Source organism: Salmo trutta, chromosome 17, assembly GCF_901001165.1.
Source record: "Salmo trutta chromosome 17, fSalTru1.1, whole genome shotgun sequence".
In the NCBI taxonomy this organism is placed as follows: Eukaryota; Metazoa; Chordata; class Actinopteri; order Salmoniformes; family Salmonidae; genus Salmo; species Salmo trutta.
The window spans coordinates 55,681,067-55,699,861 of record NC_042973.1 but is presented as its reverse complement, the minus strand read 5'-3'; the positions used below and the strand labels follow the sequence as shown (position 1 = coordinate 55,699,861).

General features: G+C 39.8%; 1 protein-coding gene across 1 annotated transcript; it reads right to left on the bottom strand.

Moving 5' to 3' along the window:
• Positions 1 to 3,745: 3,745 nt before the first annotated feature.
• On the bottom strand, positions 3,746 to 11,940 carry LOC115152448 (zinc finger protein 135-like; the record flags this gene model as incomplete). The annotated part of the gene is made up of 2 exons (XM_029697336.1): positions 3,746 to 4,438; positions 11,085 to 11,940. Coding segments are annotated over 2 exons (1,254 nt in total), but the record flags the coding sequence as incomplete, so codon positions are not given.
• Between the last annotated feature and the right edge of the window lie 6,855 nt (positions 11,941 to 18,795).

The window sequence follows — 18,795 nt, the reverse complement described above, 5'->3', positions numbered from 1 at the left end:
TGACTAGCTGTTGTTGTTGAAGGAGCGTCCCGTCCACTAGATTATACGTCACACTGGCAGCATCGCCTGAACCTAAAAGACGCACATCGCCATCTGCTGACTGGAGGGCAACGCAGTGGAGGAACCAAACGTTTATTTTTCATTTATTTCATAAAAGTTTAATATTATATTAAGTCGTTCAAAGAGAATCATGTGTTAAATGATTCGTTTTTAATGAGTGAGAATTTAAAACAAACTTTACACCCACTACATATTTGCATTGAACCATACTTCTGATATGGTTCATTTTGACCCCAGAGGCATATCTTTTATCATAGCCAAAATGTGGTTTATTCAATTCTTCCAAATTTTCATGACTTTGTCAATCAACTTGTTCTTAATAAATCTAAATCATGGTTTAGTGTTTCTGTATCAATATGGACTTTTAACAAATTCAAATCCCTTGGAGCCATTTTGACCCCAGCCAAAAGCACCTTTGATAAATAGGACGTTTATTTCAAATCAAAATCACATTTTATTGGTCACATACACATATTTAGCAGATATTATTGCAGGTGTAGTGAAATGCTTGGGTTTCTATCTCCGACAGTGCAGTAATATCTAACAAGTAATATCTAACAATTTCACAACATAGACCCAATACACACAAATCTAAGTATTTGAATCTAGGTTTCTCTGTAGACATGATCCATCCCACCAGAGGGTGGAGGGGCACCTGTATCAGTGGTTTTGACCAGATAGACACCTGCAGACACACAGTATAGTGCCTCCCATGTACTCTCCTAAGATTAGTCTTTTCTATATCACGTATCACATGACTGTGTACAAATCTGCCAGGGGTAGAAAACTCTGCCAGTGGTAGAAAGTCTACCAGGGGTATTCAGTGCATTCGTAATGTATTCAGACCCCTTCACTTGTTCTACATTTTGTTACATTACAGCCTTATTCTAAAATGGAAGATTTTTTCCCTCATCAATCTACACACAATACCCCATAATGACAAACCAAAAACATTATTTTTTTTAAATATTTTTTTTTACATTTTTGCATATTTATTAACTTAAGTATTCAGACCCTTTACAATGAGACTCAAAATATTTCCATTGATCATCCTTGAGATGTTTCTACAACTTGATTGGAGTCTACCTGTGGTAAATTCAATTGATTGGACATGATTTGGAAAGGCACACACCTGTCTATATAAAGTCCCACAGGTAACCAAGCCATGAGGTCAAAGGAATTGTCCGTAGAGCTCTGAGACAGGATTGTGTTCGAGGCACAGATCTGGGGAAGGGTACCAAAACATTTCTGCAGCATTGAAGGTCCCAAAGAACACAGTGGCCTCCATCATACTTAATGGAATACTCTTCCTACAGCTGGTCACCCGGCCAAACTGAATCCGTGAATAAAGAGACACAAATATATTAATACAAGTATTTGTATTTATTATGGATCCCCATTAGTTTCTGCCAAGGCAGCAGCTACTCTTCCTGGGATTTATTATGGATTCCCATTAGTTCCTGCCAAGGCAGCAGCTACTCTTCCTGGTGTTTATTATGGATCCCCATTAGTTCCTGCCAAGGCAGCAGCTACTCTTCCTGGGGTTTATTATGGATCCCCATTAGTTCCTGCCAAGGCATCAGCTACTCTTCCTGGGGTCCAGCAAAACAAAGGCAGTTTTACAATTTTCAAAATGTTACAATAAAATCACAACACACTGTGTGCCCTCAGTCACCTTGTCCTAGAGAGATTTACATGGTTATCAAAACGTCACACCACGGTGAGCCTAAACAAAACACAGCCCTATGGGAAAAATGAATGGTGGAAAAACGATTGGAACCATTTCCCTGTTTGAACTCTAGTCTGACAGCCCAAACGAAAACACACATTCTCAGTCAAAAACACAAGTCAGAACACAGCCTCTCTATTCTCTCATGTGATTTCAGGTCCTCTGACTGGGAAAATGTCTTTCCACAATGAGAGCAGTGGTATGTCTTCTTCTCCTGTGTATGTGCATGTATTCTTTCATGCTCTTTCAGGTACCTTAACCGGGTAAATCTCTTTCCACAGTGGGAGCAGTGGTAAGGCTTTTCTCCTGTGTGTATTCTCTCATGCTCCTTCAGGCTCCCTAACTGGGTGCAACTCTTTCCACAATGGGAACATTGGAAAGGCTTTTCTCCTGTGTGTGTCCTCTCATGCCTTTCCACGCTCCCTAACCACCTAAAACTCTTTCCGCACAAGGAGCAGTGGTAAGGCTTCTCTCCAGTGTGTATTCTCTTATGTGTTCTCAGGCTCCCTAACTGAGTAAAACTCTTTTCACACTGGGAGCAGTGATGTCGTCCTGCTGGTATGGACATCTCAGGGTCTGGTTCCTCTGAAGAACTCTTCCTGCTGTCAGAAGGAGAGTCTGGTCTCTCTCCTGTCAAAGACAAACAGATTATTTAATTAATTAATTAAACAGAGACCTGAATGAAACCTCCACATGATAAAACTTCCTATGATGTTTAATCTAGATTAGATCCCTCAATTACCTGAAGTCAGTTTTCACAAGTATTATTAAACCCACTTCAAAATGCAGGTCTCTGGTGCTTCTTAGGATGTCCAGGCAGGTGATTCACTTCTAACCGAAGTCTTGCAGGTGTTTACATGGTTTTACACATCTGCCAGGTCATCGAAAAATCTAATTTCAGTACCAGTGTATTATATATATAAATCTAATTTCAGTACCAGTGTATTATATATATAAATCTAATTTCAGTACCAGTGTATTATATATATAAATCTAATTTCAGTACCAGTGTATATATATATAAATCTAATTTCAGTACCAGTGTATATATATATATATAAATCTAATTTCAGTACCAGTGTATATATATATAAATCTAATTTCAGTACCAGTGTATTATATATATAAATCTAATTTCATTACCAGTGTATTATATATATAAATCTATTTTCAGTACCAGTGTATTATATATATAAATCTAATTTCAGTACCAGTGTATTATATATATAAATCTAATTTCAGTACCAGTGTATTATATATATAAATCTAATTTCAGTACCAGTGTATTATATATATAAATCTAATTTCAGTACCAGTGTATTATATATATAAATCTAATTTCAGTACCAGTGTATTATATATATATAAATCTAATTTCAGTACCAGTGTATATATATATAAATCTAATTTCAGTACCAGTGTATTATATATATAAATCTAATTTCAGTACCAGTGTATTATATATATAAATCTAATTTCAGTACCAGTGTATATATATATAAATCTAATTTCAGTACCAGTGTATTATATATATAAATCTAATTTCAGTACCAGTGTATATATATAAATCTAATTTCAGTACCAGTGTATTATATATATAAATCTAATTTCACAGTCATCTTCTGCACATCCTACCATTCCAGTGTTTAATTGCTATATTGTAATTACTTCACCACCATGGCCTATTTATTGCCTAACCTCTCTTATCCTACCTCATTTACACATGCTGTATATAGATTTTTCTACTGTATAATTGATTGTATGTTTGTTTATTCCATGTGTAACTCTGTGTTGTTGTATGTGTCGAACTGCTTTGCTTTATCTTGGCCAGGTCGCAGTTGCAAATGAGGACTTGTTATCAACTAGCCCACCTGGTTAAATAAAGGTGAAATAAAAATAAATACAAATAATTTTTACATTTAGGCTGTAACACAATGAAATGTGGGACAAGTCAAGGGATGTGAATACTTTCTGAAGGCACTGTATATATAAAACTCCCCCCACACAGCAATCTAATAGCATCAGTAAAATCTGTTGAAATTAAACCACAGATAAATATACCTAACATAGTACATCTATTAAACAATACATCACAACACATACATCAGAAATAGTTACACATTATAGAGATCCATTCATGGATGTACAGGTCTGTTGGAAAAATGTTCAGAAATGTCCGCTGCTGATTTTTTCCAGGCGTCCATAGCGGACACCCTGGCCCTATGAATCCTGTCCGTGGACAAATTCTCAGTCAGAAACACAAGTCAGAACACAGCCTCTCTATTCTCTCGTGTGATTTCAGGTCCTCTGACTGGGAAAATGTCTTTTCACAATGAGAACAGTGGTATGTCTTCTCCTCCTGTGTATTAGTATGTTGGAAAGGCTTTTCTCCTGTGTGTTTTCTCACATGCTTTTGCAGACTCCCTGACCACCTAAAACTCTTTTCACACTGGGAACATTGGAAAGGCTTCTCTCCAGTATGTATTCTCTCATGCATTTTCAGGCTCACTAACCACCTAAAACTGTTTCCACAGTGGGAACAGTGATAAGGCTTCTCTCCCGTGTGTGTTCTCTCATGCCCAACCAGGGCCCCTAACTGAGTAAAATTCTTCCCACAGTGGGAACAGTGGTAGGGCTTTTCTCCTGTATGTATTCTCTCATGCATTTCCAGGCTCCCTAACCACCTAAAACTCTTTCCACAGTGGGCGCAGCGGTGTTGGTTAGGTGGCTCTGGGTCTGTTTCCTCTGAGGAACTCTTCCTGCTGTCAGAGTCTGGTCTCTCTCCTGCCAAAGACAAACAGAGTATCTAGTTAAACAGAGACCTGAATGAAACCTGCATTAAATAAAATTGTTTTCCTATGAGGTTTAATCTAGACTAGATCCCTCAATAACCTGAGGTCAGTTTTCACAACATTACATCATTAAAAATAAACTTGGTGACGGTGAGATTTAAAAACAAATGATGTAGAGCTCCAAATCTAATCTCTCAGGGAATGTCATGTGTCAGGCTGAGCAGAGCTCTATAATAATAGATCATGTCATGTTTATAGGCTGAGCAGAGCTCTATAATAATAGATAATGTCATGTTTATAGGCTGAGCAGAGCTCTATAATAATATATATTACTATTCCAGGCTGCAGTTGATCCATTGTTAATAACGTTTTGTTGGTGGCCCGACTTCATCTCTAAAGTAATAATGGACATTACTATCTTCTCTAAATTATATTTTTTTGTTTAGCCACACCTATCCTTCAAAATTGGTACTTTGTTTTGAAGACTTACAAACTCACAGACGTTTGCTAATATGTTTAGTCTCCCCAAAACCACTGTCCTTTTGCTAATATGTTTAGTCTCCCCAAAACCACTGTCCTTTTGCTAATATGTTCAGTCTCCCCAAAACCACTGTCCTTTTGCTAATATGTTCAGTCTCCCCAAAACCACTGTCCTTTTCATGTCAATAATGCTTCTTATTTTATGTATTTCTCCAACATTATTTAGAAATCAGCGTTTTGCGAGTATACACACTCTACACAAGGCCTACAATAGACACACGTCAAAACTGTCATTTATAACTTGTTTGCCATTCTGTGAGACAATTAAGTTGTGATTTTGTGGTGGGAGGGACTCTGATGGTATACACATGTTACAGTTAAGCAATAAGACCAGAGGAAGTATGGCATATGGCCAAATAAAGGTAAAATAAATTTTAAAAATGACAAACATTACGACATGCAACAACAACCAAAGTGCTTCTTCATTCATTACTCTGGTAAAGACAGTTATGCCGTGCTCCACGTTGGATCCAACATCCCTAACAAATTGATGTTTATAATGTGTTATTGTCTACTTGATTTCCAGTAGGGTCTCGTTAGTCTGTTTGGACACAGAGATACTTAGCTCATAATGTGTAGAGAACTGTTCCTTGATGGATAGGCTATTGTACAACACACAGAGCTATTTTCCTTTATTCAGGACATTTAGAATGACAACCCATTACAGAGTAGCCTAGTGGGATTATTCACAAAATGATCTAGTGATCAGGTTATGAAATGTCATGACAAAGACATTTTAGTTTCCATGTTTCACCTGAAATATTAAATGATTTATAGTCCTAGGTCTATGTTATTGTTAGGTGAAGTTATGGGTCCTACAGTAGGTCTATGTTGGGGTGCTAGGTGAAGTTATGGGTCCTACAGTAGGTCTATGTTGTTGTTAGGTGAAGTTATGGGTCCTACAGTAGGTCTATGTTGTTGTTAGGTGAAGTTATGGGTCCTACAGTAGGTCTGTGTTGTTGTTAGGTGAAGTTATGGGTCCTACAGTAGGTCTATGTTGTTGTTAGGTGTAGTTATGGGTCCTACAGTAGGTCTATGTTATTGCTAGGTGAAGTTATGGGTCCTACAGTAGGTCTATGTTGTTGCTAGGTGAAGTTATGGGTCCTACAGTAGGTCTATGTTGTTGCTAGGTGAAGTTATGGGTCCTACAGTACTGCCCTACCAAGCAAAAAGGCAGTAACTGCTAATTTGTTAAAAAATGAGTTAGTCATTGCTGCATTAATCATGTGGACAAGTATCCTGCCTCTATTGTATTGTACAACACACACGTGCTCCAGTCTGTAGTTATTGTGGTTCGGTGAAGTTATGGGTCCTACAGTAGGTCTATGTTATTTTTAGGTGAAGTTATGGGTCATACAGTAGGTCTATGTTATTGTTAGGTGAAGTTATGGGCAAATTTTGTTAAACACTTAATGTACAAACCCTCAGTTTCAGGCTGATGATAAAGCTAGCTAAATAGCATTTTACTGGTTGAAGTATTTTTTAAGTATAAAGCAGTTGATTTGCAACAATAAAACAAACATTTTATTAACCTGGACATTCAAACGAGCCTTACAATTATAATCCAAAAGTAATGTGAAATGCACTCATAAGCAACCTGGAAATGGAGGCTATTTTTCCTGTCAGCCTATGAGAACTCCCCTGAGTTTTCCCTCACGGTGGTGAATTAGTGAATAGACACAGAGCTTAATGTGAGTTTCCTTGAGTAGCACTCCTGATCTTGCGCTGTAATATTCAGAATAGATTGAAAAACGAAAATCTTTACTCACCATTTTTGCTCCAGGCAGATATACTACATCCATAACTAGTGGTTTCCTCATTACCAGATATACTACATCCATAACTAGTGGTTTCCTCATTACCAGATATACTACATCCATAACTAGTGGTTTCCTCATTACCAGATATACTACATCCATAACTAGTGGTTTCCTCATTATCAGATATACTACATCCATAAGTGGTGGTTTCCTCATTACCAGATATACTACATCCATAACTAATGGTTTCCTCATTAGCAGATACACTACATTCATAACTAGTGGTTTCCTCATTAGCAGATATACTACATCCATAACTAGTGGTTTCCTCATTAGCAGATATACTACATCCATAACTAGTGGTTTCCTCATTACCAGATATACTACATCCATATCTAGCGGTTTCCTCATTAGCAGGGAGGTGTTTCTGCAATCAAATTGTGTGTGCATCACCCTCGTGCTGCAATTTTAGCAAACACAGAAAGGGGCAACATATGACTATTGTTGCTAACTTGACTGCTATAAGACAATTGTCAAATAATTTTAACATTCATTAAAGACTTCAGTTGTTGTACAACATCGAACCCAGAATCTCTGGTCACACAGATAGACCACTGCTTCACCCGGGAGGCCTGATTTGTTCTTGTTTTTAATTGTTGACAGCCAGTAGATTATAACGTGAAATGGAAGTTTTCTGTTGGTGGTGAGCAAACTTGTCCATCAAAAATGTAGGATATATTTGTTGTTTTAAAGGTGAAGGTTTTACAGGCTTTGGTTTTTCCATTTATGTTTTGAGGTTGGACTTTAGCACGACTAGCTCGTTAGCACGACTAGCTCGTTAGCACGACTAGCTCGTTAGCACGACTAGCTCGTTAGCACGACTAGCTCGTTAGCACGACTAGCTCGTTAGCACGTCTAGCTCGTTAGCACGTCTAGCTCGTTAGCACGTCTAGCTCGTTAGCATGTAGGACGCACTGATTGGTGTCACCCCGTTAGTATGTGTTACACCTGTGCTGACTGGTTAGGAAGAACACTTCTACAGCCAGAGGTGAGAGGTCAAACGTTTTTTAGATGGTAAATATTTATGTCCCCTTAGTGGTTGATCACGTCAGCAAAAGGGAATATGTTCCATCATCTATGTTTATTTACATTAGTGCAAATTGTCCACTGATATTGGTGTAATTTCTCACCCATTTTGTCTGTGTGAAAGTTAATTTCCCCTCAGACACACACATTTGTTCTTTGTTATTATGAAGGTAATTTGTGTAGAATGTACTTTTCCCCACTGATTCACCCCATCTCTTTACGTTACTTATATTCGGTGGCCTGACTGCATCCAGACTATGTCAAAGGCCCATCCTGGTAGATCTGAAACTAATGCAGCTTGCAGTGATCTGATAAAAGTCACATTTAGGTGCCAGGTGTAACTGAGGCCATAGATGCTCCATATCCATTACTTTGAGTGTTTTATATGACTAAATGTGTTTCTGTGTTGCAGGGGCATTCATCATTTTCAGCAAATGTACTGGGTTGGTTGAAAAGTTAAACAAAATTTACATACCATGCACTATTTTGACACACTGTAAAATATACTGAATGTATACTGTTTTTCATACTAAGATGGACAAAGATACATGTTGCTTTTGCAAGGGTCTGTTGATTAATCAGTCAATGGGTCATTTGTTTTACAATATGTTCAAATCAAGCTTTATACAGCACATTTCAGATATGGATGCAACACATTGTTGGCTTCACCAACAAAACATAAAAACATTGAAAATAAAAATTTAACTACACAAAAATAAGAGGATAAAAAAAACTAATAAGCATTCTAATTCATTTTAAGGAAATGCAATTGATTAAAATATGAACATTTGGATGAAACATCAAACCCAAAATATAAGCTTGCTTTACCACATTGTTTGTTGTTACGTTCCCCATCAAGAAAACCAGAAATGTCACTTAAATAGAAAAGGGAACAAACAAAGAGTCACTGACAACCACAACTAAACAGGTGGGGTTTTAGGAGGGGTTCTGATAGACACTATGGGGGTGTCCACTGGAAGTTGACTAGTAACAACAACTGGGACCTAAAAGACACCCACCATGAGACCCACTAAATCTGCCCAAGAAGAGGCAAACAAAATAAAAACCCACACCAAACTTAAAGACAGGAAGCAAACCAAAAAGGTGGAACAACTAAAGGTGTTAACACTCCACATGTATCAAGACAACTGAAGCACTGGGCCAGACACTCTTAAATAGAACCTGGACCAGCTCAGGTGAAACACCTTCCCACTAACGAGATGGACAAGCCAGCACAGGTGTAACACATACTGACTAACGAGGTGACACCAATCAGTGCGTCCTACGTGCTAACGAGCTAGACGTGCTAACGAGCTAGACGTGCTAACGAGCTAGACGTGCTAACGAGCTAGACGTGCTAACGTGCTAGACGTGCTAACGAGCTAGACGTGCTAACGAGCTAGACGTGCTAACGAGCTAGACGTGCTAAAGTCCAACATAACATAAATGGAAAAACCAAAGCCTGTAACACCTTAAGACAACAAATATATGCTATATTTTTTTGGAAAAGTTTGCTCACCACCAACAGAAAACAACTTCCATTTCACATTATAATCAACTACAATGATTCACCTTCACCAATATAAACATGGTGTCTACTGGCTGTCAACAATTAAAAACAAGAAAAAAACACGTATTTCTAAATAATAATATACAATAGGATTATTTGTTTCTCCTTTTTCTTTCTATAGAATCCTAAATCCCACTAGCTTCTAGAACACTCGTCTTCCTAAAACTCACTAGATTCTAGAACTCTCCTCTTTCTAAATCCCACTAGATTCTAGAACTCTCGTCTTCCTAAAACTCACTAGCTTCTAGAACTCTCGTCTTCCTAAAACTCACTAGCTTCTAGAACTAGCTCCTTAATATCCGTAGTAACTTTTCACCTCACTGTGGAGCTTCTCTCTCTTTTCAGGGTTCACTAGATAGGCATGTTGTTGGATCGGGGCCCAGTCCCCAATGTCCTGCTCTAGTACATTTGGGTTGGCACATCAGAATGAATCCTGATATTCTAAAAGCAGGGCAGCAATGTCAATTTAATTGTACCAAAAATTGTCAGTTGGTTGCATAAATAATTATGATTACTAAATCTTACATGAATATTAAACATGAAATATAAAAACCAAATGTACACCCCTTTGTTAATATGTATTAGCAATAATTCACTTAATGGTGAGGCATAACATTTATCTTTTGTCAGGCTTAATGTTTGAGTCATGCTTCTTCAGTAGTGGAATAAAGACAATTAGCACATGAATGTTGTAAATAAATACTGGAGTGATGTAGGATTGTTCATATAATTGATTATTGTACTGTGACTATGTGTTTAGGCTGCAAGTAAGTTATAAACAAACTTATATTGTATGTCGGGCATAGTCTTATTTTCAACGACATTTTGCTAGGTGAGATATCCCCAATGTCACAGTTTAAACGGGTCCAAATCAAAAGTCTAAATGCAGAAACAGTTTAGCAATAAATCACTGATATCGATTAGGGGGGAAATCAGGTTGTACGTGATGTTGAAACTAACACAACTAAAAAAAACACATGGAAATGGGAGATATATTTTACCTCACTGGTTAGAGGACAACCTACAGAAGACAGTCAGCTACATTTTGGAGTGATGCATTTAAATGTAGGGGTCGCTAAACAAAGGAACACAACATTTATGGCATCACTCATCGATATCATGTTGAAATAAATTGTGTGAGAGGAGGGAGATGAGGTTGCACGTCCTGTTAAAACTAACAACTCAAAAACCACACGGAATCTGGGAATAATGTGTACATCCCTGGTTAGAGGACAATTTGTAGAAAGCAGCTAGCTACATTTTGAAGTGTTGCATTTTGATTCAAGTGCGTCACCAATGTGGTAAGTGTAACACAGCTCTTTTTTTGTGTTCGTCACTTTTTGTTAAATCACATAAATAGTACTCTTCCATTTCAGAGCCTGGATTTTCCCCCTGAGGCTAATATCCATATCATGTTGAAATCAATAGAACAGGGGACAAACGTTTAGGGTTCTACATTGTGACATCATTAAAATACTCCTTCTACAATGTTTAAACATTCTACATTGTGACATTAATTCATTGATATCATGAAACAACTCCTTTATGTATTTTCTGATGTTTGATCAGATGTCTTTTATCGGAGTATCTCTTGTTACATTGACCACAGCTATAAGGTTTTTCTCCCGTGTGTGTTCTTTGGTGTGATGTCAGCTGGCTAAAAGTAGTAAAACTCTTCCAACATTGATCACAGCTATAAGGTTTCTCTCCTGTGTGTGTTCTCTGGTGTAGAGTCAGAGTGCTAGATGCAGCAAAACTCTTCCCACATTGATCACAGCTATAAGGTTTCTCTCCTGTGTGTGTTCTCTGGTGTATCTTCAGTTCGCCAGATTGAACAAAACTCTTGCCACATCGAGTACAGCTATAAGATTTCTCTCCTGTGTGTCTTCTCTGGTGTATCTTCAGTTCGCCAGATTGAACAAAACTCTTCCCACATTGAGTACAGCTATAGGGTTTCTCTCCTGTGTGTCTTCTTTGGTGTATCGTCAGATGGTTAGATTTAAAAAAAAACTTCCCACATCGAGTACAGCTATAGGGTTTCTCTCCTGTGTGTGTTCTCTGGTGAAGAGTCAGATTGCGCAAGCAAGTAAAACTCTTCCCACACTCATCACAGATATACGGTTTCTCTCCTGTGTGTATTCTCTGGTGTGATATCAGGCTGCTTCGATGAGTAAAACTCTTCCCACATTGATCACAGCTAAAAGGTTTCTCTCCTGTGTGTGTTCTCTGGTGGAATTTCAGGCTGGTTGAATGAGTAAAACTCTTCCCACATTGATCACAGCTATACGTTTTCTCTCCTGTGTGTGTTCTTTGGTGTACAATAAGATGGCTAGATGTATCAAAACTCTTCCCACATTGAGTACAGCAATAAGGTTTCTCTACTGTGTGTGTTCTCTGATGAATTTTAATGCCTGCTGATGAGGTGAATCTCTTCCCACAGTCAGAGCAGCAGTGAGTTCTCTTCCCTGTGGGTCTCTGCAGGTGTTTCTTGAGGAGTTCTGATCTGGAGAGACTCTTCTCTGACTTGTCAGCATCATGAGGTTGTTGAGGCTCCCCAGAGGATCCACGATAGTCACGTCTCTCTCCTGTGGGAACAACAAAGTCAGACAGATGGTTAAAGGCCCACAACAGCAGAAATCCACTGTAAAAGGTGATGCCAACAGCGTAGCCATGATGTTGAACAACAATTGACATCTGTAATGAATGTAATGATTACTTGACATTTGTCTTAAAATGAGCAACAATAGTCATATTTTGTCTTGTTTTCACATTAGTAGTAACATCTAAGATTGGAGGCCCTTTTCTATGTTTGCTGGTGAGAAAAGATTTTTGCTCAGGGGAGTAACCTCCATTACCAGGTTGCTTATGAGTTCATTTCACACTACTTTGGATTATAATTGTCAGGCTCGCTTGAATCTCCTGCTTAATATGTTTGTGTTATCATCGCAAATCAACCGCTTTGTACTTAAAAAACACTTCAACCAGTAAAATGCTCTTTGGCTTTTTCATCAGCCTGACAATGAGGGTTTGTACACTGTTTGCCAAATTGGCCCATAACTTCACCTAACAACAACATAGACCTACTGTTGGACCCATAACTTCACCTAACAACAACATAGACCTACTGTTGGACCCATAACTTCACCTAACAACAACATAGACCTACTGTAGGACCCATAACTACACCTAACAACAAATACAGGAAAATAGCTCTGTGTGTTGTACAATAGCCTACCCATCAAGGAACAGTTCTCTACACATTATGAGCTAAGTATCTCTGTGTGCAAACAGACTAATGAGACCCTACTGGAAATCAAGTAGACAATAACACATTATAAACATCAATTTGTTAGGGATGTTGGATCCAACGTGGAGCACGGCATAACTGTCTTTACCAGAGTAATGAATGAAGAAGCACTTTGGTTGTTGTTGCATGTTGTGATATTTGTCATGTGACTGGCATTCAGAAAAGTATTTCCGGGATCTTCTGATAGTTGATCATGTGACTGTAACTAAACATCTACAGTATTAAGAATTATGTGTAATTATTGAAGAACTGCATTAATGACAGTATCCATTTGAGTGTTGTCAATAAAGCTAAGATTAAAAAAAAAAAAAATGTATTTCACCTTTATTTAACCAGGTAGGCTAGTTGAGAACAAGTTCTCATTTACAACTGCGAGCTGGCCAAGATAAAGCAAGGCAGTGCGACAAAAACAACAGTTACACGTTGGATAAACAAACGAACAGTCAATAACACAATAGAAAAATCTATATACAGTGTGTGCAAATGGAGTACGGAGGCAAGGCAATAAATAGACCATAGTAGTGAAGTAATTACAATTTAACACTGGAGTGATAGATGTTCAAGTAGAAATACTGGTGTGCAAAAGAGCAAAAAAACGTAAATAAAAACATGGGGATTGTTTTCACCTCCGGATGAAAAGCGTGCCAAAGTAAACTTGGTAGATTTGGATAGAAAACACTACAGTTTCCAAAACTGTTAAAATAATGTCTGTGAGTATAACATAACTGATATGACAGGTGAAAACCTGAGAAAAATACATCCAGGAAGTGGGATTTTGTTGTTGTTGTAGTGTTCCATTGACTGCCTATACAGATTCCATTGACTTAGGTCTCAAATTGCACTTCCTATGGCTTCCACTAGATGTCAACAGTCTTTAGAAATGGTTTCAGGCTTGTATTCTGAAAAATGAGAGTGTAAGACCACTCTGAATGAGTAGACCATTCAGTGTCCCATAGATTTTTCATGCGCGAGACCGAGAGCGCACCTTTCTTGTTTACCTTTTATATTGACGACGTTATTGTCCGGTTGAAATGTTCTATATTATTTAGGCTAAAAACAACCTGAAGATTGATTATAAACATCGTTTGACATGTTTCTACGAACTTTACTGATACTTTTCGGATTTTTCGTCTGGCTGTTGTGATTGCCTTTGAGCCTGTGGATTACTGAACAAAACGCATGAACAAAACGGAGGTTTTTGGATATAAAGAGAGACTTTATCGAACAAAACGAACATTTATTGAGTAAATGGGAGTCTTGTGAGTTGCAACGATATGAAGATCATCAAAAGTAAGTGATTCATTTTATTCGTATTTCTGAGTTGTGTAACTCCTCTACTTGGCTGGTAACTGTTTGTAATGATTTGTCTGCTGGGCGCTGTTCTCAGATAATCGCATGGGATGCTTTCGCCGTAAAGCCTTTTTGAAATCTGACACCGTGGTTTGATTAACAAGAAGTTAATCTTTAAACTGATGTATAACACTTGTATGTTTTATGAATTCTTATAATGAGTATTTCTGTTTTTGAATTTGGTGCTCTGCAATTTCACTGGATGTTTGCCATGTGGGATGGTAGCGTCCCACACCCCCTAGAGAGGTTAAGCATATCCCAGTTTAGGTCACCTAACAGAACAAACTCTAAAGATAGATGGGGGCCAATCAATTCACATATGGTGTCCAGGGCACAGCTGGGAGCTGAGGGGGGTCTGTAACAGGCGGCAACAGTGAGAGACTTATTTCTGGAGAGATTCATTTTTTAAATTAAAAGCTCGAACTGTTTGGGCTTAGACCTGGAAAGTATGATAGAACATTGCAGGCCATCTCTGCAGTAGATTGCAACTCCTCTCATTTTGATGGAAAATGTTGTAGTTGGGGATGGAAATTTCAGAATTTTTGGTGACCTTCCAAAGCCAGGATTCAGACACGGCAAGGACATCAAGGTTGGCGGAGTGTGCTAAAGCAGTGAGTAAAACAAACTGAGGGAGGAGGCTTCTGATGTTAACATGCATGAAACCAAGGCTTTTACGGTTACAGAAGTCAACAAATGAGAGCGCCTGGGGACACACAGGGCCTGGGATAACCTCTACATCACCAGAGAAGTAGGATGAGGGTACGGCTAAAGGGTTTCAGAACTGGTCGGCTCCCTCCAGTCAGGTTACGTTGACGACTGGCTCCCTCCAGTCAGGTTATAGTGACGACTGGCTCCCTCCAGTCAGGTTATAGTGATGACTGGCTCCCTCCGGTCAGGTTATAGTGATGACTGGCTCCCTCTAGTCAGGTTATAGTGATGACTGGCTCCCTCTAGTCAGGTTATAGTGACGACTGGCTCCCTCTAGTCAGGTTATAGTGACGACTGGCTCCCTCTTGTCAGGTTATAGTGACGACTGGCTCCCTCTAGTCAGGTTATAGTGATGACTGGCTCCCTCTAGTCAGGTTATAGTGATGACTGGCTCACTCTAGTCAGGTTATAGTGATGACTGGCTCCCTCTAGTCAGGTTATAGTGACGACTGGCTCCCTCCAGTCAGGTTACGTTGACGACTGGCTCCCTCTAGTCAGGTTATAGTGATGACTGGCTCCCTCTAGTCAGGTTATAGTGATGACTGGCTCCCTCTAGTCAGGTTATAGTGATGACTGGCTCCCTCCAGTCAGGTTATAGTGACGACTGGCTCCCTCTAGTCAGGTTATAGTGACGACTGGCTCCCTCCAGTCAGGTTACGTTGACGACTGGCTCCCTCTAGTCAGGTTATAGTGATGACTGGCTCCCTCCAGTCAGGTTATAGTGATGACTGGCTCCCTCCGGTCAGGTTACGTTGATGACTGGCTCCCTCCGGTCAGGTTATAGTGATGACTGGCTCCCTCTAGTCAGGTTATAGTGATGACTGGCTCCCTCTAGTCAGGTTATAGTGATGACTGGCTCCCTCTGGTCAGGTTACGTTGACGACTGGCTCCCTCCGGTCAGGTTATAGTGATGACTGGCTCCCTCTAGTCAGGTTATAGTGATGACTGGCTCCCTCCCTCTAGTCAGGTTACGTTGATGACTGGCTCCCTCCCTCTAGTCAGGTTATAGTGATGACTGGCTCCCTCCAGTCAGGTCACGTTGACGACTGGCTCCCTCTAGTCAGGTTATAGTGATGACTGGCTCCCTCCCTCTAGTCAGGTTACGTTGATGACTGGTTCCCTCTAGTCAGGTTATAGTGATGACTGGCTCCCTCTAGTCAGGTCACGTTGACGACTGGCTCCCTCCAGTCAGGTTATGTTGACGACTGGCTCCCTCTAGTCAGGTTATAGTGACGACTGGCTCCCTCCGGTCAGGTTATAGTGATGACTGGCTCCCTCTGGTCAGGTTATGTTGACGACTGGCTCCCTCTAGTCAGGTTATAGTGATGACTGGCTCCCTCCAGTCAGGTTATAGTGACGACTGGCTCCCTCTAGTCAGGTTATAGTGATGACTGGCTCCCTCCAGTCAGGTTACGTTGACGACTGGCTCCCTCCAGTCAGGTTACGTTGACGACTGGCTCCCTCCAGTCAGGTTACGTTGACGACTGGCTCCCTCCAGTCAGGTTACGTTGACGACTGGCTCCCTCCGGTCAGGTTACGTTGACGACTGGCTCCCTCCGGTCAGGTCACGTTGACGACTGGCTCCCTCCGGTCAGGTCACGTTGACGACTGGCTCCCTCCGGTCAGGTCACGTTGACGACTGGCTCCCTCCGGTCAGGTCACGTTGACGACTGGCTCCCTCCGGTCAGGTCACGTTGACGACTGGCTCCCTCCAGTCAGGTTATAGTGATGACTGGCTCCCTCTAGTCAGGTTATAGTGATGACTGGCTCCCTCTAGTCAGGTTATGTTGACGACTGGCTCCCTCCAGTCAGGTTACGTTGACGACTGGCTCCCTCTAGTCAGGTTATAGTGACGACTGGCTCCCTCTAGTCAGGTTATAGTGATGACTGGCTCCCTCCAGTCAGGTCACGTTGACGACTGGCTCCCTCTAGTCAGGTTATAGTGATGACTGGCTCCCTCCCTCTAGTCAGGTTATAGTGACGACTGGCTCCCTCCGGTCAGGTTATAGTGATGACTGGCTCCCTCTAGTCAGGTTATAGTGATGACTGGCTCCCTCTAGTCAGGTTATAGTGATGACTGGCTCCCTCCGGTCAGGTTATAGTGATGACTGGCTCCCTCTAGGTCAGGTTACGTTGACGACTGGCTCCCTCCAGTCAGGTTACGTTGACGACTGGCTCCCTCCAGTCATTTGTGTGTTTTAATTATTTAATCAAATAGCATGCTTAAAGCATCAGACAAGTTCAGTACATATAGTTGATTTTATAAAAACACATGGGGCGATTTGTAGAAAGAACAGATGACTCTTGGTTGACCAAGATTTATTTTAGTTGGGGACAGCACTAGAACATGATTTTGGGGCTCCCGAGTGGCGCAGCGGACACTGCATCTCAGTGCTTGAGGCTTCACTACAGACACCCTGGTTCAAATCCAGGCTGTATCACAACCGGCTGTGATTTGGAGTCCCATAGGGCGGCGCACAATTGGCCCAGCGTTGTCCGGGGTAGGCAGTCATTGTAAATAAGAATTTGTTCTTAACTGACTTGCCTAGTTAAATAAAGGTTACATTTAAATACATTTAAAAAATAGAGTTTCATGACAAACCATTTTTTACAAATCCGGCAAGGCACCAATTTTGAGAAGGGTTTAAAACAAAGGTTTCAAACCAATTCATGAATGTAATTGAATCTAGGTATGTCTTGCCTTTAATGTAATGGCATGAAAAACAATTGGCTGAATATTATACAATGACTTATCAACAGCTCTAATAATTTGCCTCCACAGGAAATCTACACTGGCAGTTATAGAATATACTATATATCCTAGAAACCTGGTTAAACTATCATTATGACATCATGGATGAATTCTAGAATATACTATATAGCCTAGAAACCTGGTTAAACTATCATTATGACATCATGGATGAATTCTAGAATATACTATATATCCTAGAAACCTGGTTAAACTATCATTATGACATCATGGATGAATTCTAGAATATACTATATATCCTAGAAACCTGGTTAAACTATCATTATGACATCATGGATGAATTCTAGAATATACTATATAGCCTAGAAACCTGGTTAAACTATCATTATGACATCATGGATGAATTCTAGAATATACTATATATCCTAGAAACCTGGTTAAACTATCATTATGACATCATGGATCAATTCTAGAATATACTATATAGCCTAGAAACCTGGTTAAACTATCATTATGACATCCTGGATGAATAAATTTGAGTGGTTACACTCCTCCTTCCCCCATCCCTCAGCTGTTTACCAAACCAAGCCTCTGGGCAGCCATTTTGTTACTGTTGAAAAAACCCACACAACCCAGCAATCTGCAGTTCATACAATAACAAAGCTGTCATTCCACCACTGTTTTGGTTATAAGATGACTATGGGGTTGGAGAAATGTAACTACTTTCAAATTCATAGACAGACCTATGGATGCAAGGACTGACCATCCATGATATCAACATTATAGTTTTAACCATGTTGAGGCTATACAGTGTTGGTTTACATTGTTTCTAAACATTGGAGTAAAAAAAGCTTATATTCTGATGGGGTACAACAGTTGAACTAAGCTCATGAGGCATGTGTTATATTCTTCAAGAATCAATGGCTATAAATTAATAATTTAAAAGTCACAATATGGATGTAGCAATTGCAGATTTCCGATTTAACACCACACATCAGTTCAACAACTGCAGAGTTTGTGCCTCTGTATTTAAGACAGTACTTACTAGTGTTAATCAGGGAACGGTTTCTCAAAACCATCTTATGGCTAAGTTCATCGTTAGAACCATTGGATGCCTTAAGATGCGTTTGGGAAACCGGGACCAGATATCCAGTTTCCTCCTCTTCTTCCACCTCCTTTTTGG